Source organism: Nerophis lumbriciformis, linkage group LG31 (genome assembly GCF_033978685.3).
Source record: "Nerophis lumbriciformis linkage group LG31, RoL_Nlum_v2.1, whole genome shotgun sequence".
Classification (NCBI taxonomy): domain Eukaryota; kingdom Metazoa; phylum Chordata; class Actinopteri; order Syngnathiformes; family Syngnathidae; genus Nerophis; species Nerophis lumbriciformis.
The window spans coordinates 6,856,429-6,880,133 of NC_084578.2; the positions used below are offsets into that span (position 1 = coordinate 6,856,429).

Consider the following 23,705-nt stretch of genomic DNA (forward strand, 5'->3'; position numbering starts at 1 on the left):
AGATTCAAATGTGAATGGATTTTTATATATATATATATATATATATATATATATATATATATATATATATATATATATATATATATATATTTTTTTTTTTTGTTTTGTTTTTGTTTTTGTTTTTTTAATAGATTTTTAAAATTATGAATCGATTTAGAATCGGGATGAATAAGAATCAAGATTCAAATGTGAATGGATTTTTTTATTTTATTTTACCCCTGCCGCATAATTATGGAAATGTAAAATTTGCATATGAAAAAAAGGGAGTACAAAAACAGGAAAAACAAAACAAATACGTTTGTGCGTATGTGTTAGTCTAGACCACAGGATGCAGAAACAAGAATATATATATTTTTTATAATAATTTTTTTTTTTTAAGACGTTTCAGGCCATCTCCATGCAACCAGAAGGAGCTTTTCTAACCAGTAATCCAGAGGTGTCCCAAATAAAAATGTTGGAAAAAAAATTAAAAATGTAGGAAAAAAGAGCAAACATTTATTTAATAATAATAATGTAATGTGGGGGGTGTATAGATTTGTTTTTAATTTTGTAAAAAAAAAAATCCTACTAAAAGTTGTATATATATACAAACTTTGTATATATATATATCTATATATATAGATATATATATATATATATATCAAAATGCGTGTTATAAGTGACAAATTGTATTATTATCTTTAGTTACTACTTATCAAACGCCGTTTCTCATTACATTATGGCTGTTTGTCTATTTTCTTACATTTTTGCAATTTTTCTTTTTCCCGACAACACGTTACAAGCCAACAAAACTTGAGCTCTGTTCCACAAATGACCCCTGGCCCCCGCACTTTGGACAAATGGGTTCAATTTCGAATAGTTTTTATGGTGTTTGGAAGTTTTTCATAACATCCACAATGTTCAGTGGGCAGGTTGTGTTATGTGTGACCATGTGTGTTGACCTTAATGCATTTTTTTTGCGCCATGACTAGGTAAGGTTGTTTGGATTTTGTTATATAAGTGAATGCTGTGGTCTGTCTGTCGAAAAAGTACCTTAAAGGATCATTGATTTGATTAAGTCACAGTGTCTGCAAGATATGTAGAACTCAGGGACTGCCTGGTGTTCAATATTCATTTGAAAGCACTCTGCGGTGTGATGCTTTGTCGAGCTCGTGTCACCTCGCGGGCAAAATTGAAGAGGTTGGCACGCTGCACGTTGGACAACCCTGGTCTATATGTAATAAATGTCTGATTTCAACATTTATTACATTGCATGTTTGACTTTTTGTTAGGCAACCCTGAGTGAAAAACGTTTATACACCCCTGATGTAATCTGTTTGGACAAATGTTCATTATAATTAATATACCAAAGAATATTGTCACGACAGGGGGGGTCGGAGCTTGCTGCGAGGTTTGTTCCCCCGGGATGCAAACGGATCACTCAGGACAGGACTTGCAGGTAGGAACATGATTTAATCTTGAACAAAACTCAAAGAGGTACAAAAAAGAGAAAACAAGGCGAAGGAACAAGGTGCCGATCGCACTTGAAGCTAAATACTTAGCATGGACTAGAAGACAAGAGACGTGACGAGAGCATGGAACAAACACTTAGCATGAAGCAAACACTTAGCATAAACTATGGCCTGGCACACTCAGGGAACTGTGGCATGAAAACTGTGGCATGAAACTAGCAAGACATACTTGGCAAGGCATGAGACAAACAATGACGCCAGGACGACTGACGGCATACTTGCCAACCTTGAGACCTCCGATTTCGGGAGGTGGGGGTGGGGGCGTGGTTGGGGGTGGGGCAGGACGTGGTTGGGGGCGTGGTTAAGAGGGGAGGAGTATATTGACAACTAGAATTCACCAAGTCAAGTATTTCATATATATATATATATATATATATACATATATATATATATATATATATATATATATATATATATATATACATATGTATATATCCTCAAAATATGCAAACAAAACTGTGTTTAGATAATTGATACTTCAAACATGAATAAATAAATATTAAGGAATATAACATAACTTGGCTTCTGAGAGCTTCAAAATGTAATGAATAAAATGCTAAAGTTGTTGATAAACACGCAATTATTTTAATAATTAAATATGGTCATTTTAAATGAATTATTATGATAATTTAAAATTAAATTAATTATTTCAAATATGTTTATTTTAATGTATAATTCTATGGCTGGATGTAACAAGGAGTCAGAAAAAATACAAATAAAAATACAATTAATTTTGATGTTTTTAGCAAAATATAGTACAAATTTATTTAGTTTTTTTTATTTATTTATTTAATAAATATATTTATTTTTAGGTAAGATAAACATAATAATACAATTTATCTCTAGTCTGGATGATTTATTTCTTGTCACCCTGTTGTCCTCCTGTCGTGGAAAAAAGGCTGTCCTCACTCAGGTCCGCATAGAGCTGGAGGGGGCGTGGCCTCCAGCCCCGGCTGAAAATCGGGAGATTTTCGGGAGAATATTTGTCCCGGGAGGTTTTCGGGAGAGGCGCTGAATTTCGGGAGTCTCCCGGAAAATTCGGGAAGGTTGGCAAGTATGTCTGACGGGCAAAGGCAGGCTTAAATAATGTCTCTTGATTAGAGCCAGGTGAACGTCCTGAACACCAACGGAAGTAGCCGTGTCAACCAAACCCAACTCAGGTGTCAAACAGGAACTAAAAGAGTCCAAATCTAACAGAACATAACAAAAACATGATCCGGCCCAGGGATCATGACAAAAACATTGTGACAATCGGTTTGAATCGAGAATCGTGCTGAATGGAATTGCCCCCCAGGAATTGGAATTGGATCCAATCGTTAGGTGCCCAAACAGACGCCCCAAACAGACTGAAGTAATGTGGGACCTTAGCAGAGGTCTGTCAACTCCAATAATGACCTTTTAAACTCCACAATTGCTGGATACAGAAATAAAATCAGGCTTTTAAGTATATATCATATATCCAAACCACGGCACATGTAAACATCCCCCAGGGAAAACCTACCACTGAGCCCAGGCCTATTTTTTATGCGTTGGATTGGAATAGCATTATTGAGAGACAGGGTGTGTTTACTACAACCCCTGTGGCACTGGATCAAATATTCATGAAGACAAATAGTACCGAGCCTGCTCTGCAAACACAGCATGCAATTCAAATTCGGCCATCTGTGTTCAAATCAGCAACTACAAGCAATGCAAGAGCCAATTTAGATAACGGCACGGAGAGTAGAAACCGGGTTCCTAGGACAGAAGGCCGGTGAGCTGTCAAAACCTGTGTTCAAAAAGGTCGAGCTCTTACCTAGGAGCGACCGTTTGCGTCGTTGGAAACCGCCACACCCGCCGCCGCACTCCGAGAACTTGGACCACGGAGTCAGAGCGCAGTCGTCCCTGCAAGCCACTCGGCACTCTCGGATCTGAGCGGGCAAAGGACCGGCCCAGCGCAGGCACTCCGTCATGTTGGCCGCCAGGTCCTGGTCCCCGGCACAGCTGACTCCTGCAAAACAGTGAGGAGGAAAGGACGGTACTCTGATTACATTTGAAGGAAAATCTCAATGCGAGTTGACTCCCGGTCCTCGGAAGTCCCCCTTGGGAGGTTTACCGTAACGTGGCCCCCGTTAATAATAGATAATGGAGAATGACTTGTCACCGCCGTTGCTGCCATTTTTAACATCACACGTACACGACGAGGCTTTGTTTCCTAGCACAGAGTGTCGGAGTTCAGGTCGAAGACTAAATGTTTAAATGGAGCAAAGTATCTATTACTGCAAGACTCTGAAAATGATGGTGAGGATGCCAAGGAAATGATTAATATTTCATGCCAAAGCAAGGCCATTGGGAGGGTATAGTACAGGCCTGGGCAATTATTTTCACTCGGGGAGCCAAATTTAGAGAAAACAAAAATGTGTCTGGGGGTCTGTATATCTGTTTGCATTGAAATTTGCATTTTCTAGTTATTTGAAAAAACATCAGCCATATATTGTACTGTTTTTGATAGGGATGTCCGATAATGGATTTTTGCCGATATTCCGATATTGTCCAACTCTTTAATTACCGATACCGATATCAACCGATATATGCAGTCATGGAATTAACACATTATTATGCCTAATTTGGACAACCAGGTATGGTGAAGATAAGGTCCTTTTTTTTAAAAATTATAAAATAAAATAAGATAAATACATTCAAAACATTTTCTTGAATAAAAAAAGAAAGTAAAACAATATAAAAACAGTTACATAGAAACTAGTAATTATGAAAATGAGTAAAATTAAGTGTTAAAGATTAGTACTATTAGTGGACCAGCAGCACGCACAGTCATGTGTGCTTACGGATTGTATCCCTTGCAGACTGTATTGATATATATTGATTAGGGATGTCCGATAATGGCTTTTTGCCGATATCCGATATTCCGATATTGTCCAACTCTTTAATTACCGATACCGATATCAACCGATACCGATATATACAGTCGTGGTATTAACACATTATTATGCCTAATTTGGACAACCAGGTATGGTGAAGATAAGGTCCTTTTTAAAAATAATTATAAAATAAAATAAGATAAATAAATTAAAAACATTTTCTTGAATAAAAAAGAAAGTAAAACAATATACAAATAGTTACATAGAAACTAGTAATTAATGAAAATGAGTAAAATTAACTGTTAAAGGTTAGTACTATTAGTGGACCAGCAGCACGCACAGTCATGTGTGCTTACGGATTGTATCCCTTGCAGACTGTATTGATATATATTGATTAGGGATGTCCGATAATGGCTTTTTGCCGATATCCGATATTCCGATATTGTCCAACTCTTTAATTACCGATACCGATATCAACCGATACCGATATATACAGTCGTGGAATTAACACATTATTATGCCTAATTTGGACAACCAGGTATGGTGAAGATAAGGTCCTTTTTTAAAAAAATGATAAAATAAAATAAGATAAATACATTTAAAACATTTTCTTGAATAAAAAAAGAAAGTAAAACAATATAAAAACAGTTACATAGAAACTAGTAATTAATGAAAATGAGTAAAATGAAGTGTTAAAGGTTAGTACTATTAGTGGAGCAGCAGCACGCACAATCGTGTGTGCTTACGGACTGTATCCCTTGCAGACTGTATTGATATATATTGATTAGGGATGTCCGATAATGCCTTTTTGCCGATATCCGATATTCCGATATTGTCCAACTCTTTAATTACCGATACCGATATCAACCGATACCGATATATACAGTCGTGGAATTAACACATTATTATGCCTAATTTGGACAACCAGGTATGGTGAAGATAAGGTCCTTTTTTAAAAAAATATATAAAATAAAATAAGATAAATACATTTAAAACATTTTCTTGAATAAAAAAAGAAAGTAAAACAATACAAAAACAGTTACATAGAAACTAGTAATTAATGAAAATGAGTACAATTAAGTGTTAAAGGTTAGTACTATTAGTGAAGCAGCAGCACGCACAATCATGTGTGCTTACGGACTGTATCCCTTGCAGACTGTATTGATATATATTGATATATAATGTAGGAACCACAATATTAATAACAGAAAGAAACAACCCTATTGTGTGAATGAGTGTGAGTGAGTGTAAATGGGGTTGGTGTACTAACTATAAGTGTATCTTGTGTTTTTTATGTTATTTTAATTAAAAAACAAAACAAAAAAAAACTAAACGATACCGATAATAAAAAGAACGATGCCAATAATTTCCGATATTACATTTCTCGGCCGATAATATCGGCCTGCCTTCCCTTTGTGCATTCACGCACAGTATACAATGTTTAGTGGACAAAATGAGTGGAGTGGCATAAAACACGTCTTTCTGTGGCAGCGTCGGAGAAAGTTAAGACATGTAAACAAACTGTCGTGTCACATTTTACAGAACTACGGTGAGTTCAGGGACCGCCGAAATTAGTAGGACAAAACGGAGCTCGCCAAATACTCTCATCAGTGAAGCATAAACATGTTTAACCGTGGGAATTTTAACAAATACGAATGTTTGTGTCATGTTTGTCCTCCTACAGAAACCTTATCAAAACAAAAATAATTTTTTTCTCCCTATTTTTGCCATTTTCATATATTTTTGAAAAAACTCAAGGGAGCCACTAGGGCATATTATTATTCAGTATTGATATACTGAGGAAGGACGACGTCACTTTTGTTCTTTTAATGATTTTTTTTTTTTTTACCTGACCCTACTGTTGTGTCTCCCGAATGTGAGAGAGACTCTCTCGGGGCGCAGTATTTTAAAGAAAAGGAAAGCGAAAGCAAAAAGTGAAGTGAACGTCTCTGTCATTGGCCACTCCAAGCCACTCAAACGTTGCGACCTTCGTCAAGGACAATACGGTATGTGAAAAGTTATTCTACTATGAAATGCACAGTGACAACTAAGCAGCTTAATAGTCTTATTTTTGACACTTTCTCCTCTCAATAAGCCATTTTGTTTTATATTAGTAAGTACTTACGATATTCATTCATTTATCGTATTAAATCTACTATCACTTATAAGTCCATGTATTCTGTGTACAGTGTGAGTAATTTAAGTATAAAATTAACATATTTTCCACACTATAAGGCGCACTTAATATAAATTTTTTCCTCAAAACTCGACAGAGCTCCTTATAACCCGGTGCGCCTAATGTACGAAACAATTCTGGTTTTGCTTACCGACCTCGAAGCTATGGTGAAATGGTAAGTGTGACCAGTAGATGGCAGTCACACATAAGAGATACGTGTAGACTGCAATATGATTTAAGTAAACAACAACAACATTTTATATGTTCCATTGTTAATATATAAAATTACACACGGCACTCAAAAATCCATCAAAATGTTTTAGTAAGACTTTGGTAAGCTATGAAGCCACACCACTTGATGGCTTGTACTGTGCTTCAACATAGGAGTATCATTATGATGTGTGTATAAAGTAAGACATATTATCTGGCGTTTTGTTTCGCAATATTATGCAAAAGCAACTTTTCGTACATTCTTGTACCTGCTGATCTGTATTTGGGATCTGCATAAATCCTGAAAAATTGTGCAAGTCCGCAGTCGATAACTTTCTTCTTTTTCTCTATCTTTTTGTTATGGGACATTCATCCTCCGCTGTTGCCATTTCTAATATAAAGTAGTGTAAAGTCCTTACTTATATCTGTAAGTAAACTCGCCATGAAAGCGCTAAAACATACCGGTGTGGTGAGTTTACATTATTCACCCAAGGAACTTTAGTTATTAGAGAGTTCCGTTCGGACGTTTTTTCACGGGACACATTTCTGCTGCTTCGTTATTGATTGAAGTAAAGTCTGAATGTCATTAAAACAGTTAGCTCCATCTTTTGACAATTCTTCCACTCCCGTCCTTGCACGCTACACCGCTACAACAAAGATAACGGGGAGAAGACGCTGTCAAACGTGAGCCACGTAAATAAGAGCGCCCACAAAACGGCGCATCCTGAAGCGACTGTCAGAACGCGGCTTGAAGATGATCCGTAAAACATCATCTATGCAACATTTTGACCAAAGAACTACCATTACATGTTATGTAGACCACAAGGACATGTTTTACATTTAGAAAAACATTTTTTTTAAATGTCCTTATAATCTGGTGCGCCTTATATATGAAAAAAGATTGAAAATAGACCATACTTGCCAACCCTCCCGGATTTTCCGGGAGACTCCCGAAATTCAGAGCCACTCCCGAAAACCTCCCGGGACAAATTTTCTCACGAAAATCTCCCGAAATTCAGGCGGAGCTGGAAGCCACGCCCCCTCCAGCTCCATGCGGACCTGAGTGACGTCAGGTGCGCAACACCACGTAACTCGTTGGCCAACCAAAAAGTAACCCCAGTACGCTATAGCCAACATTCACCAGGAGATGGCAACAGACAAACATAGATCACTATTACATTCCTCCCCTTTTAGAAATGTATAGAAGTTACTCAAAATAAATAAACAACCCAACCAAAAAATGCAGCAGCTCAATTAAAAAACTGTACTTAAGCCACATTCTTTTCTTTTTTTTTTAGTACGGAACTCTTAACCCTCATTTGTAAAAAATAACATGCTTATTATACAAACAGTATTTGTACACCTTTAACACAGATTTGTATACTGTCTTCAGAGATTCAGTTTTTTTGGTGGTACTCGAAACCTTTCTGGGTACCTGCGAAAGGGTGTTCAGCATGGTTGGAAAAATAGTGACAGAGAATAGAACAAGGATGGACAATTCAACCATTAACTCAACAATGAGTAGATGAGTGTTATGTGTGTGTATATGTGTAAATAAATGAACACTGAAATTCAAGTATTTCTTTTATTTATATATATACTGTATATATATATATATATATATATATATATATATATATATATATATATATATATATGTCTTAATAAGGTTGTCCAAAAAAATAGTGCTCGATACCGTAGTAGAGCCACAAATTCCTCACTCTGATCGACAAACACTTCCCCAAAGGCAACACCCTAAGAAAAGTATTCAACACGAACAACATTAAATTGAGCTACAGCTGTATGAACAATATACGACAAATTATCTCAAACCACAACAAAACAATTGCAAATGAGCCGTCGGCCCCCGGACAGAGCGACTCCAAAACCAACAAAGGCTGCAACTGCCGCAAGAAACCTGATTGCCCTCTCAACGGGGGGTGCTTACAAACATCAGTTGTTTACCAATCTAAGGTAACACGCATGGACATTAACACATCCGACACATATGTAGGATTAACCGAGGGAGAGTTTAAAACCAGATGGAACAATCACAAGGCTTCTTTCAGGAACCAAAACCTGCGGAATACCACAGAACTCAGCAAACACATTTGGGACCTCAAAGACAATAATGTTGAATATTCAATAACATGGCAAATTCTTGCATCCAGCACACCTTACAATAGTGGTAATAAAAGATGCAACCTATGCTTGAAAGAGAAACTGTTTATTATTTACCGTCCAGACCTGTCATCCCTCAACAAGCGCAGCGAAATTGTATCAGCATGCCGTCACAGACGGAAACACCTCCTAGGTAACACATGAGCCAATCACCACGCCCCTACGCCAGCCTGTACCTACCCACTCTGTGCCCTATATAAACCATGGTATGTGAATGCTTCCATTAAAATCTCCTGATGATTGTGGGAACCCCTCATGAAACAAGCCTGTAGAGATGAAGTAGTCTTGTGATTTTTTCCCACACATACATATATATATATATATATATATATATATATATATATATATATATATATATATATATATATGTATGTATATATATATATATATATATATGAAATACTTGACCTGGTGAATTCTAGCTGTAAATATACTCCTACCCTCTTAGCCCCGCCCCAACCACGCCCCCGCCCCACCCCGACCACCCCCCCCCCCCCCCCCACGCCCCACCCCCACCTCCCGAAATCGGAGGTCTCAAGGTTGGCAAGTATGAAATACACCATTCATCGGCAGTGCGCCTTATAATCCGGTGGTCCGGAAAATACGGTACATGACGTTCATTTTTTTTCTGACTCGCACTAAACCTCGACATACGTGGACAGAACGAAACTCCGTTGAGACCGGCGGACCACCTGTGTATTACTGACTCAAACTTTTAAATTAATTTTTTTTTGGAGTGGGGCTCTGAAAAGGCCTCGTGCCACATTGATAAAAACTCACCTTGCGTTCAACCAAACATTTACTGATGCTAACTGAGTATTTCCCTTCCAGATAAACCCAAATTGGATGCTGAATTGGGAACTCAGGAGAGGTTGTTTTTTTTTTGACAATGGATAACATCTGGCAAAGTGATGTTATCAAATATCTGCAGGAAAAAGTGATTATTCGTGGTTGCGACATTAGGGAGATTTGTGCTCCGGCTTTATCAACTGTGCGGAATTCAGGAGGGGTAAGAGGAGCCTTGAAGATGGGGGGGACGGCGTGGCGTAGTTGGGGGAGTGGCTGTGCCAGCAACCTGAGGGTTCCTGGTTTGATCCCCAGCTTCTACCAACCTAGTCACGTCCATTGTGTCCTTGAGCAAGACACTTCCCCCTTGATCCTGATGGGTGGTGGTTAGGGCCTTGCATGGCAGCTCCCGCCATCAGTGTGTGAATGTATGGGTGAATGTGGAAATAGTGTTGTGGGGGGGCGTGGCCTGCGGGCCTGCGGAGAAGCGGGGCGTGTCAGGACCGGCCTTGACATGCGTAAAATGCGTAGATGACCCAGCTGTGAGTGTTTGTCTGATCACCTGTCGCTCTGTTAAAGGCAGCAGTCGGGAAGGAGAGGAGAGGTTGTTGGTGGATGGCAGAGCACGCCGCGAGAGACAGAGAAACCATTTGTGTGCTCAGGAGGGGGACGAGCGAGCACGAGCGTGAGCGAAAGCGAGCGAAGAAATTGGACATGGCTGGAAAGGACAAGAAAGACAGTTTATTGAAAAATAAAACCTTGCTCGAAACCCTGAACGCTGCTGTCATGTCCGTGGTTGGTGGTCAGAAGAACCCGGTGAAACCAGACTTCCACAAGTGTCAAAGCGCTTAATAATTCAGCTTCACGACTTTAGTCATATTTTTTTGTGCTTAAGACACTTCTCTATGACTTTAGCTCCAGACTTCTTCTGTTTGTTTGAGATTTTCATTACTGCCAGAAGTGGTAGAAAAGTGTATTACAACTGAGTACTGTAAGGATATTATAGAAACGTAGATCATTGTTTACATCCACAGCAGACATCTTTGAAGGATATTATGGGAGCGTAGATCATTGTTTAAATCCACAACAGCCATCTTTGAAGGATATTATAGACGCGTAGATCATGGTTTAGATCCAGAGCAGCCATCTTTGAAGGATATTATCGAAGCGTAGATCATTGTTTACATCCAAAGCAGCCATCTTTGAAGGATATTATAGAAGCGTAGATCATTGTTTACATCCACAGTAGCCATCTTTGAAGGATATTATAGAAGCGTAGATCATTGTTTACATCCAGAGCAGCCATCTTTGAAGGATATTATAGAAGCGTAGATCATTGTTTACATCCTGAACAGCCATCTTTGAAGGATATTATCGAAGCATATATCATTGTTTACATCCACAGCAGCCATCTTTGAAGGATATTATAGAAGCGTAGATCATTGTTTACATTCAGAGCAGCCATCTTTGAAGGATATCATCGAAGCATATATCATTGTTTACATCCACAGCAGCCATCTTTGAAGGATATTATAGAAGCGTAGATCATTGTTTACATCCACAGCAGCCATCTTTGAAGGATATTATCGAAGCCTATATCATTGTTTACATCCACAGCAGCCATCTTTGAAGGATATTATCGAAGTATATATCATTGTTTACATCCACAGCAGCCATCTTTGAAGGATATTATCGAAGCGTATATCATTGTTTACATCCACAGCAGCCATCTTTGAAGGATATTATAGAAGCGTATATCATTGTTTACTGTTATGATCCGCTGCCCGGATCATAGTCTGCTTACGTTTTCGAGTCACTTGTGTTTTCAGCACCTCTTGAGTTTGTTCGTTTCAGTTGCCATGACGGCAGATTGGACTCACCTGCCTCTGGTTAGTGTCCGGGACGCTCTCCTGTTGCCCGGGCACTAATCAGAGGGCTATTTAGTCTAGACCCTGGCCTCACTCGGTCTGGCTTCCTAATTTACTTTATGCAACAGTCGACGACAATTTTGACTCCTGCTCGCTTCCACGCTAGGCTATTTTTCTTGCTAGCTCCCACGCTAGCCCCTTTTGGTTTTTGCCTTCTGTGCTATGAGCACGTTTTTCTTTGTTCCCGTCTGATTTATTCCTAAAATAAATAATATCCTACCTGCACGCTGTGTCCGAAGTCTGTTTGCATCCTGGGAGAACATCATGCGACCCGGTCGTCACAGTTTACATCCTGAACAGCCATCTTTGAAGGATATTATCGAAGCATATATCATTGTTTACATCCACAGCAGCCATCTTTGAAGGATATTATAGAAGCGTAGATCATTGTTTACATCCAGAGCAGCCATCTTTGAAGGATATTATAGAAGCGTAGATCATTGTTTACATCCACAGCAGCCATCTTTGAAGGATATTATAGAAGCGTAGGTCATTGTTTACATCCACAGCAGCCATCTTTGAAGGATATTATAGAAGCGTAGATCATTGTTTACATCCAGAGCAGCCATCTTTGAAGGATATTATAGAAGCGTAGATCATTGTTTACCTCCAGAGCAGCCATCTTTGAAGGATATTATAGAAGCGTAGATCATTGTTTACATCCACAGCAGCCATCTTTGAAGGATATTATCGAAGCGTATATCATTGTTTACTGTTATGATCCGCTGCCCGGATCATAGTCTGCTTACGTTTTCGAGTCACTTGTGTTTTCAGCACCTCTTGAGTTTGTTCGTTTCAGTTGCCATGACGGCAGATTGCACTCACCTGCCTCTGGTTAGTGTTCGGGACGCTCACCTGTTGCCCGGGCACTAATCAGAGGGCTATTTAGTCTAGACCCTGGCCTCACTCGGTCTGGCTTCCTAATTTACTTTATGCAACAGTCGACGACAATTTTGATTCCTGCTAGCTTCCACGCTAGGCTATTTTTCTTGCTAGCTCCCACGCTAGCCCCTTTTGGTTTTTGCCTTCTGTGCTATGAGCACGTTTTTCTTTGTTCCCGTCTGATTTATTCCTAAAATAAATAATTTCCTACCTGCACGCTGTGTCCGAAGTCTGTTTGCATCCTGGGAGAACATCATGCGTTTATCTTTGAAGGATATTATGGGAGCGTAGATCATTGTTTAAATCCACAACAGACACCTTTGAAGGATATTATAGACGCGTAGATCATGGTTTAGATCCAGAGCAGCCATCTTTGAAGGATATTATCGAAGCGTAGATCATTGTTTACATCCAGAGCAGCCATCTTTGAAGGATATAATAGAAGCGTAGATCATTGTTTACATCCTGAACAGCCATCTTTGAAGGATATTATCGAAGCATATATCATTGTTTACATCCGCAGCAGCCATCTTTGAAGGATATTATAGAAGCGTAGATCATTGTTTACATCCACAGCAGCCATCTTTGAAGGATATTATAGAAGCGTAGATCATTGTTTACATCCAGAGCAGCCATCTTTGAAGGATATAATAGAAGCGTAGATCATTGTTTACATCCACAGCAGCCATCTTTGAAGGATATTATCGAAGCATATATCATTGTTTACATCCAGAGCAGCCATCTTTGAAGGATATTATAGAAGCGTAGATCATTGTTTACATCCAAAGCAGCCATCTTTGAATGTTATTATAGAAGCGTAGATCATTGTTTACATCCACAGCAGCCATCTTTGAAGGATATTATAGAAGCGTAGATCATTGTTTACATCCAGAGCAGCCATCTTTGAAGCCAACACAGGGTTGGTGAGAATTATCCGACTTTCCGAGTCGGAAATCCGACCTCGAGGAGCGTTCCAGTTGAAATTCCGACTTCCCTGAATAAATGGAACGCACCATTAGAGCCAGAGACCAAACGGCAGTCCATGCAGTGGACCTCTCCTCTCCAGGGCCTCTCCAAGCCCAAGGTGGCAGGGAAGGTGATAGCCGATGTTAACGCAAATTCATGACCACTTTTCCGAGTCTTCAATTTTGTATCCAACGTAGTTTTATTTGGAGGGAAAACACACTCAGCATCAGTAAATGTTGCATGCCAAGTTTTATTAAAGTGGCATAAATCCTTCTTAGTCCGCCTATGAACTTTCCAGCCCCTACTATATTCTAGTTAATAGGACAAAAAAAAAACCCCGCCCTAATTGCAAATGAGCTTTAGGTCAACGGTGAATGAAATAAACACATTTTCCAAACCACATGTGTCCTAAGAGCATACGCATAAGGATATTTCAGAAATGACCTCATTCGTATGCAAATGCATGCAGCAAGGTGCTCTGCAGTCTAATCGTCTATGTAAAGGAAGTCTTTAAATTTCTTACCGCATGGTTTAACGGGAGAACAATTGTAGGTAAGACGAGACACACTTCCCAACATCTGGCCATCGTTTTACACAGTAAGTGTACTTACTTTAAAATGGAACATTAGCTAACGACCTGAGAAAGAAAATACTCCTCTCACTATATTCTACCAGTTTTATTGTCTTTAGACTGTATATAATATATGGAAAATATATAGAGTATATACTGCGTGGTATGAATAGAAGGATGTGTGTTACCATGGACGTGCATTCATACAAGATATGAACACTTTGTAGGTTATTGTAGACTCACTGATCTACAAACATGCCCTTCATCCGTTGCATTGATTTCTCCTTGACTTTTAAATGTTGCCCTCTGACTAAAAGTGTTTGGTGTCCATTTGTCAGCGGAGGAAATGTATGCTGCCAAACATTGGGAAGGAAAGACAAACACAAAAAAAAAATAGTTTTTTGTTTTATTCATATTAATCTAAATTATGCATCCAAGTTCTTCTCAAATAGTGGGGTGGGACACCCTTGGGGGGGTTGCACTGCGATGCCAGGGTGACCCCAGGGAACGTGCTTTATCAGTATCATGCAGCATCAGGCTTCAAAAAGCTGTGCACTACTAAAAGCCATTAATCCTGACTTCATACTTTTTATAATAACAACAAAATAACAAAAAAAAAACAGTACAATTGTTTCATTCATTTTTGTTTTGTAGCATCGTGTGGACATCGGGGGCGGTACCACTGGATTGGCAGACCAGGGTGGTGGTTCCTCTCTTTCAGAAGGGGAACCGGAGGGTGTGTTCTAACTATCGTGGGATCACACTCCTCAGCCTTCCCGGTAAGGTCTATTCAGGTGTACTGGAGAGGATGCTACGCCGGATAGTCGAACCTCCGATTCAGGAGGAACAGTGTGGTTTTCATCCTGGTCGTGGAACTGTGGACCAGCTCTATACTCTCGGCAGGGTTCTTGAGGGTGCATGGGAGTTTGCCCAACCAGTCTACATGTGTTTTGTGGACTTGGAGAAGGCATTCGACCGTGTCCTTCGGGAAGTCCTGTGGGGAGTGCTCAGAGAGTATGGGGTAACGGACTGTCTGATTGTGGCAGTCCGCTCCCTGTATGATCAGTGCCAGAGCTTGGTCCGCATTGCCGGCAGTAAGTCGGACACGTTTCCAGTGAGGGTTGGACTCCGCCAAGGCTGCCCTTTGTCACCGATTCTGTTCATAACTTATATGGACAGAATTGCTAGGCGCAGTCAAGGCGTTGAGGGGATCTGGTTTGGTGGCTGCAGGATTAGGTCTCTGCTTTTTGCAGATGATGTGGTCCTGATGGCTTCATCTGGCCAGGATCTTCAGCTCTCACTGGATCGGTTCGCAGCTGAGTGTGAAGCAACTGGGATGAGAATCAGCACCTCCAAGTCCGAGTCCATGGTTCTCGCCCGGAAAAGGGTGGAGTGCCATCTCCGGGTTGGGGAGAAGATCTTGCCCCAAGTGGAGGAGTTCAAGTACCTCGGAGTCTTGTTCACGAGTGAGGGAAGAGTGGATCGTGAGATCGACCAGGCGGATCGGTGCGGCGTCATCAGTAATGCGGACGCTGTATCGATCCGTTGTGGTGAAGAAGGAGCTGAGCCGGAAGGCAAAGCTCTCAATTTACCGGTCGATCTACGTTCCCATCCTCACCTATGGTCATGAGCTTTGGGTTATGACCGAAAGGACAAGATCACGGTTACAAGCAACCGAAATGAGTTTCCTCCGCCGGGTGGCGGGGCTCTCCCTTAGAGATAGGGTGAGAAGCTCTGCCATCCGGGAGGAGCTCAAAGTAAAGCCGCTGCTCCTCCACATGGAGAGGAGCCAGATGAGGTGGTTCGGGCATCTGGTCAGGATGCCACCCGAACGCCTTCCTAGGGAGGTGTTTAGGGCACGTCCGACCAGTAAGAGGCCACGGGGAAGACCCAGGACACGTTGGGAAGACTATGTCTCCCGGCTGGCCTGGGAATGCCTCGGGATCCCTGGACGAAGTGGCTGGGGAGAGGGAAGTCTGGGCTTCCCTGCTTAGGCTGCTGACCCACCGCGACCCGACCTCGGATAAGCGGAAGAAGATAGATGGATGGATGGCAAATACTCAATGAGCAAGGGTAAGGTTCGATCGTCCAGTTTGTCGAGTCAAGAGACAGAACAAACTAAAACACATTTGAGCAAGTTGTGTTTTGATGCCACGCAAACGCAGCACCATTGAGTGATGTCAGACGGCGACAAGAGAACTACCTTGCTTCAAAGCATCTCTATGGATTATTACATGACTTCACTTTGTCACATTTTTGAGTGGATTATCATTGACCTGCAGATTACTGGATCGCTACGAAGACGGTTGATGAATCTCTTATGAGCCTTTGTGACTTTGAGGGACTTTTGTGGAGGAAATGAGGTTGCGTTACAAACTTATGTGTGGTGTTGCTTCTTTATTTGTGATTATTTCAAGCTGATTTTCTATGCGTAGCAGCAACGGCTGAAGTGACAATTGTCATAATGAAAAGTCAGCTGGAGAGAAGAAAATACAGATAGCCGTATCATTTGTCCAGAATCTCCACGATCCTCCTGGACCGACCCAAGTACGAAACAATCCCAAAAATACCAGTACTCGGTATACACTCCTACCAATTAGAGCAGAGCTAGGCAAATATTTTGACTCGGGGGCCACGTTGAGAGAAAAAATGTGTCTGGGGGGGGCCAATGTGTATGTGTATAAATTATATATACACATTTAGCTGTACAGTATGTGTGTTGGGGTCCCTTATTTTCAGGAACACTAATACCAAAAGTCACAATGTCCGATAGAGTTCTAAATATGCATGAAAATAAAGAAAGTGGGATTTACAATATTAACTATGAACGATAAAACACTGAATATTGTCATGACGGACGGGTCGCAGCTTGCTTGTTCCCCCGGGATGCAAACGGATCACTCCGGACAGGACTTGCAGGTAGGAACATATTTTAATTTTCTCAAGAAATCTTGGCAGGGCATGAGGTAAACAAACAGCATAAACTATGGCGTGGAACAAACACGAAACTGTGGCATGAAACAAACACGACTTACTTGGCAAGGCATGAGGTAAACTCTTAGCATAAACTATGGCATCGCAAGACACAAACAATGACGCCAGGCCGACTGACTCGCAAAGGCAGGCTTAAATAATGTCTCATGATTAGAGCCAGGTGAGCGTCCCGAACACAAGAGGCAGGTGGAACTAATACGCAACCATGGCTGTCAGAAAAATTGTATTTAAATTATCAAAAAACTTTCCGTTCTGAGTTCTCAATGAACAGACAAGAAGCGGTCTTTGTTGCACCAGGCCAAACGCTTGGAAGATTCCGCTGTGGACGATGGAATGAGACGGGAGGGGTCATCCATTGTCCTCGAAAACCTGCCCAAGCTGAATCCAGGACGAACCCAAGCCCGAGGGATCTTCTTCTTTTGTCTTCAATGTGACCGAAAACAACGACTGTTTACATACTCCCCATTCCTGCTGAGACAGGTGTTGTTGCGTAAACATTGAACATCTAAATAAAAGAGGAGACGAAAACCTTCTTCGTCAGAGGTTACAGGTCGACGCCGTCTCTCCTCAATTGAGTCCAAATTGAATTCTGTCTCTGTTTGATTCCTTGCCTTTTGTCTTGTTTAATAGATGTCCTCAGTGTTTGAACGTGACAATGGCAACCAAAACAAACAAGAGTGCACAAAAAACAGGAACTATGGAATCCAAAACTAACAGAACATAACAAAAACATGATCACAGCAAAATATGAACGCAAAGGGCAATAAACACCTACAATATAATATATTATCACTTTTATGCAGAAATTTGTTGCAACAATTTGCTTCTGCATCTGTTTCTGACACATGCGTTTAACACTCAAAAGTGCATATTTCAACCATTGAAATACTTTGTACAGTTCAAGACTTACGGTCATTTAAAAACGGCACTGCACATCATAATGGCGGCTACAGTTTTGATGTTAAAGATCTAAAAGAATGATGTCTGATTGAAAATCTTAACGGGCCGCATGTGGCCCGCAGGCCATATTTTGCCCAGGTCTGAATTAGAGTGTATGCTGTGACTGTCAATTAGCTTTATCAATTTCCCTTAACTTTATTTTGTCGCTAAACCAAAGTACAGCACACGTCTAAAACCCCACCGTGTCATCAACTCTGCTCTTTTGCTGTCCGACTCCAGCGCTGCGAAAACTGACATTCTCAAATCTATTTTTAACAGAATTCTATCAGCCCGCGGTTGCCAAAGTCTGTGTGGCATTTCGCACCATCTCCGTCACGGACAGGCATCATCTTTAATTATACACTTCCTAAGAAAGGTGAACGTTTTAAAGGAGCTGCTGAAAGGACACTCTTTCATAGGACTTATCACACTCCAAATGTTATAGAAGCTGGGCTTCCTAATTATTTTCTGTCACGCCACAAGAGTAAGGAAAATAAAAAATTGCGCCGTGACTATAAATTGTATCATTTGTCTCTAAAAAAAATTGTTGTAAGTACACCTCTGCACAGAGCTGTCTTATCGGGGGGGAAAGATGATGGCAATTCTAAGGGCCCCAAAAGCCCACTAGGGCTCACACATAGCCCCGAGTTTATACTAGTTTTGTCCTGATACCAATATTTTGGTACCGGTACCAAAATGTATTTTGATACTTTTCAGTATTTTTCGATATTTTTCTAAACAAAAAATGGCATTATTGGCTTTATTTTAACAAAAAATCTTATGGTACATGAAACATATGTTCATTATTACAAGTTTGTTCTTAAATAAAATAGTGAACATACAAGACAACTTGTCTTTTAGTAGTAAGTAAGCAAACAAAGGCTCCTAATTAGTCTGCTGACATATGCAGTAACATATTGTGTCATTTTCCATTCTATTATTTTGTCAACATTATAAAGGAAAAGCTGTAAAAATCATTTAATCAATCAATCAAAGTTTATTGATATAGCCCTAAATCAAGAGTGTCTCAAAGGGCTGCACAAGTCACAACGACGTGGAAATGGATTATTCATCTACTTCATTTACTGTTAATATCTGGTTATTTTCTGTCTCAACATGTTCTATCTACACTTCTGTTAGAATGTAAGAATCACTTATTCTTCTCGTGTTTGATACTTGTGTGGAGGGGGGCGTGGCCTACAGGCCTGCCGCGGAACGGGGTGTGCCAAGATCGGCCTCGAAGACAGCAACAGGTGCGTAGATGGCCCAGGTGAGCCTTGTTTTCTAATCACCTGTCGCCTTCATTAGCAGCAGCCGGAATGAGACACATAGTTGGAGCTGGCAGTGTGTGGAGGTTGCTCTCCAGTGGGTTCTGCAGACCACCACACACTGCCAAGAGAGCCCGGATCAGAGTTACAACACTCTTTTATTTCCATGAAAATGTGCATGTGTTTTGCTTTCCAGCAAATGTTTTCTCGGCGTCTGCGTCTCCCTCGCTCTCCCTCCAGCTCCAACCACGTGTCTCATTCCGGCTGCTGCTAATAATGGCGACAGGCTGCTGCTAATAAAGGCGACAGGTGATTAGATAACAAGGCCCACCTGGGCCATCTACGCACCTGTCGCTGTCTTCGAGGCCGGTCCTGGCACACCCCATTTATATAGCGCTTTTCTCTAGTGACTCAAAGCGCTTTACATAGTGAAACCCAATATCTAAGTTACATTTAAACCAGTGTGGGTGGCACTGGGAGCAGGTGGGTAAAGTGTCTTGCCCAAGGACACAACAGCAGTGACTAGGATGGCGGAAGCGGGGATCGAACCTGCAACCCTCAAGTTACTGGCACGGCCGCTCTACCAACCGAGCTATACCGCCCTAATAATAATAAACTGTTATAACACTGGCAGTGACAAAGACATTAATCAACACGGTGGCTATTTGAACTACATAATAGCAAAATATAGGCTACATTTTTATAACTCAATTTAAACTTAAATTGAGATTAAATGAGCCTTGCTGTTGTTTTTTTACATTTGTTTTATAAGAATGTATTCCACTTGCTCTTTGTTTTACTCGCACATTTAAGGTAAATGCTGAGTATTTACATGTGGACTATCTTGAGACGTTTTTGTTTTTAGGCATATTAGTGCTTGATTGTTAGATACAATAAAATACCCACAATACCTACTTGTTGAATAGTTATTTGAACATGTATGTGCAATCAAAGGTGTAATAAAGGGTTAGGGTTAGGGGTAGGGGTAGGGGTAGGGGTAGGGGTAGGGGTAGGGTTGGGGGTAGGGGTAGGGTTAGGGTAAAATGAGAATAAGACAACTAATAATACTTAATTTACATAATAATACTCTTGTTAAGAGGTTAATCGTAAAAAAGGAAACACATTGGATGCATTACACTAGACATCCTGAGGAACACTGAAAATCAAGTACAGGTGGCAATGAATGGGGTAGCGGGGCCCACACCAATATTCTTTCAGGGTTGCCCAGAATGCCTAGCAACGACCCTGCCTTTGCATAACAATGTATCCTTATTAACATTAGAGAAATTAAAAAAGGAATATAGATCAACTTAAACAGGAAGTCAGGATGAATGGCTACAATGAGCACATTTTGTAGTGCACACCTTTTCGAAGCGAGGTTTGAAGTGTGATACTGCATGATACCGATAAAGCCTGTCCCCCAGGGAGGCCCGCCCCACTATTTGAGAAGAACTGTGCCAAAGGAACATCCTTATTGAATTAATATATATTTAATCAACGCTCTTTCCATTGATAGCTGTTATCAGCTCAACCCAGAGCCGGTTCTATTTCCCATCGTCATGTTAAATAATAATGGGTTTTCTATCTACATTGAGTCCCGTCCTATCAAATTTGATCTGAATGTTAATCGGACCATATCACATTGTGATATGATGAAAGTATAATAACATTTAATCAGTGACATTTAACATCCTGTTGAGAAGCGTTAGTACGGCGGAGAGTTTCCGTTCAGGCTAGATCCGGGTTGTTGGCACGGGACTGACAAATGCAAACAATGTTGATGTTGGTGTATAAATGGCAGATCAAAAAAATCAATCTGTCAATCCTTTTCGTGTCCGGGCTGGGTAAAATGAAGCCGCAGGCTCCACTACTGGTGGTGCCCTTCCTCGCAGGCCAGCGTCCCCTTAAGTACAGAAATGACTGCCATTGAACATTCCAAAAATATCCATCCATCCATCCATCCATCTTCTTCCGCTTATCCGAGGTCGGGTCGCGGGGGCAGCAGCCTAAGCAGGGAAGCCCAAACTTCCCTCTCCCCAGCCACTTCGTCCAGCTCCTCCCGGGGGATCCCGAGGCGTTCCCAGGCTAGCCGGGAGACATAGTCTTCCCAACGTTTCCTGGGTCTTCCCCGTGGCCTCCTACCGGTCGGACGTGCCCGAAACACCTCCCTAGGGAGGCGTTCGGTTGGCATCCTGACCAGAGGCCCGAACCACCTCATCTGGCTCCTCTCGATGTGGAGGAGCAGCGACTTTACTTTGAGCTCCCCCCGGATGACAGAGCTCCTCACCCTATCTCTAAGGGAGAGCCCCGCCACCCGGCGGAGGAAACTCATTTCGGCCGCTTGTACCCGTGATCTTGTCCTTTCGGGTCATGACCCAAAGCTCATGACCATAGGTGAGGATGGGAATGTAGATCGACCGGTAAATCGAGAGCTTTGCCTTTCGGCTCAGCTCCTTCTTCACCACAACGGATTGATACAGCGTCCGCATTACTGAAGACGCCGCACCGATCCGCCTGTTGATCTCACGATCCACTCTTCCCTCACTCGTGAACAAGACTCCGAGGTACTTGAACTCCTCCACTTGGGGCAAGATCTCCTCCCCAACCCGGAGATGGCACTCCACCCTTTTACGGGCGAGAACCATGGACTCGGACTTGGAAGTGCTGATTCCCATCCCAGTCGCTTCACACTCGGCTGCGAACCGATCCAGTGAGAGCTGAAGATCTTGGCCAGATGAAGCCATCAGGACCACATCATCTGCAAAAAGCAGAGACCTAATCCTGCAGCCACCAAACCAGATACACTCAACGCCCTGACTGCGCCTAGAAATTCTGTCCATAAAGGTTATGAACAGAATCGGTGACAAAGGGCAGCCTTGGCGGAGTCCAACCCTCACTGGAAACGTGTCCGACTTACCGCCGGCAATGCGGACCAAGCTCTGACACTGATCATACAGGGAGCGAACCGCCACAATCAGACAGTCCGATACCCCATACTCTCTGAGCACTCCCCACAGGACTTCCCAAAGGACACGGTCGAATGCCTTCTCCAAGTCCACAAAACACATGTAGACTGGTTGGGCAAACTCCCATGCACCCTCAAGGACCCTGCCGAGAGTATAGAGCTGGTCCACAGTTCCACGACCAGGACGAAAACCACACTGTTCCTCCTGAATCCGAGGTTCGACTATCCGGCGTAGCCTCCTCTCCAGTACACCTGAATAGACCTTACCGGGAAGGCTGAGGAGTGTGATCCCACGATAGTTAGAACACACACTACGGTTCCCCTTCTTAAAGAGAGGAACCACCACCCCGGTCTGCCAATCCAGTGGTACCGCTCCCGATGTCCACGCGATGCTGCAGAGTGAATGTATTTCATATGCTGTAAACCTAGTTCATAGTTGTTAGTAATTATCTTATCAGACAGTGTTAAGCAGCTGAAATCCGAGTCTGAATCCGAGCTAATGTCGCTATACCTTGCTGTTTGTTTGTGTTGGCATCACTGTGTGACGTCACAGGAAAATGGACGGGTGTATATAACAATGGTTAAAATCAGGCACTTTGAAGCTTTTTTTAGGGATATTGCGTGATGGGTTTTCACTATTATGTTAGATCCACTATGGACTGGACTCTCACTATTATGTTAGATCCACTATGGACTGGACTCTCACTATTATGTAAGATCCACTATGGACTGGACTCTCACACTATTATGTTAGATCCACTATGGACTGGACTCTCACAATTATGTTAGATCCACTATGGACTGGACTCTCACACTATTATGTTAGATCCACTACGGACTGGACTCTCACACTATTATGTCAGATCGACTATGGACTGGACTCTCACTATTATGTTAGATCCAATATGGACTGGACTCTCACACTATTATGTTAGATCCAATATGGACTGGACTCTCACACTATTATGTTAGATCCACTATGAACTGGACTCTCACTATTATGTTAGATCCACTATGGACTGGACTCTCACTATTATGTAAGATCCACTATGGACTGGACTCTCACACTATTATGTTACATCCACTATGGACTGGGCTCTCACTATTATGTTAGATCCACTATGGACTGGACTCTCACACTATTATGTTAGATCCACTATGGACTGGACTCTCACACTATTATGTTAGATCCACTATGGACTGGACTCCCACTATTATGTTAGATCCACTATGGACTGGACCTCACTATTATGTTAGATCCATTATGGACTGGATTCTCAAACTATTATGTTAGATCCACTATGGACTGGACTCTCAAAATATTATGTTAGATCCACTATGGACTGGACTCTCACTATTATGTTAGATCCACTATGGACTGGACTCTCACTATTATGTTGGATCCACTATGGACTGGACTCTCACACTATTATGTTAGATCCACTATGGACTGGACTCTCACACTATTCT

The 23,705-nt window shown here is 41.5% G+C and overlaps 1 protein-coding gene across 2 annotated transcripts in view; it reads right to left on the minus strand.

The window, feature by feature from the left end:
- thsd7ba (thrombospondin, type I, domain containing 7Ba) overlaps positions 1–23,705 on the minus strand; it is a 518,989-nt gene that overhangs the window by 206,648 nt on the left and 288,636 nt on the right. For both annotated transcript variants that reach the window (XM_061926051.1, XM_061926050.1), the window contains exon 13: positions 3,307–3,501. In XM_061926051.1, coding sequence (XP_061782035.1) covers positions 3,307–3,501 — 195 coding nt within the window. The remainder of the gene's footprint in view (positions 1–3,306; positions 3,502–23,705) is intronic.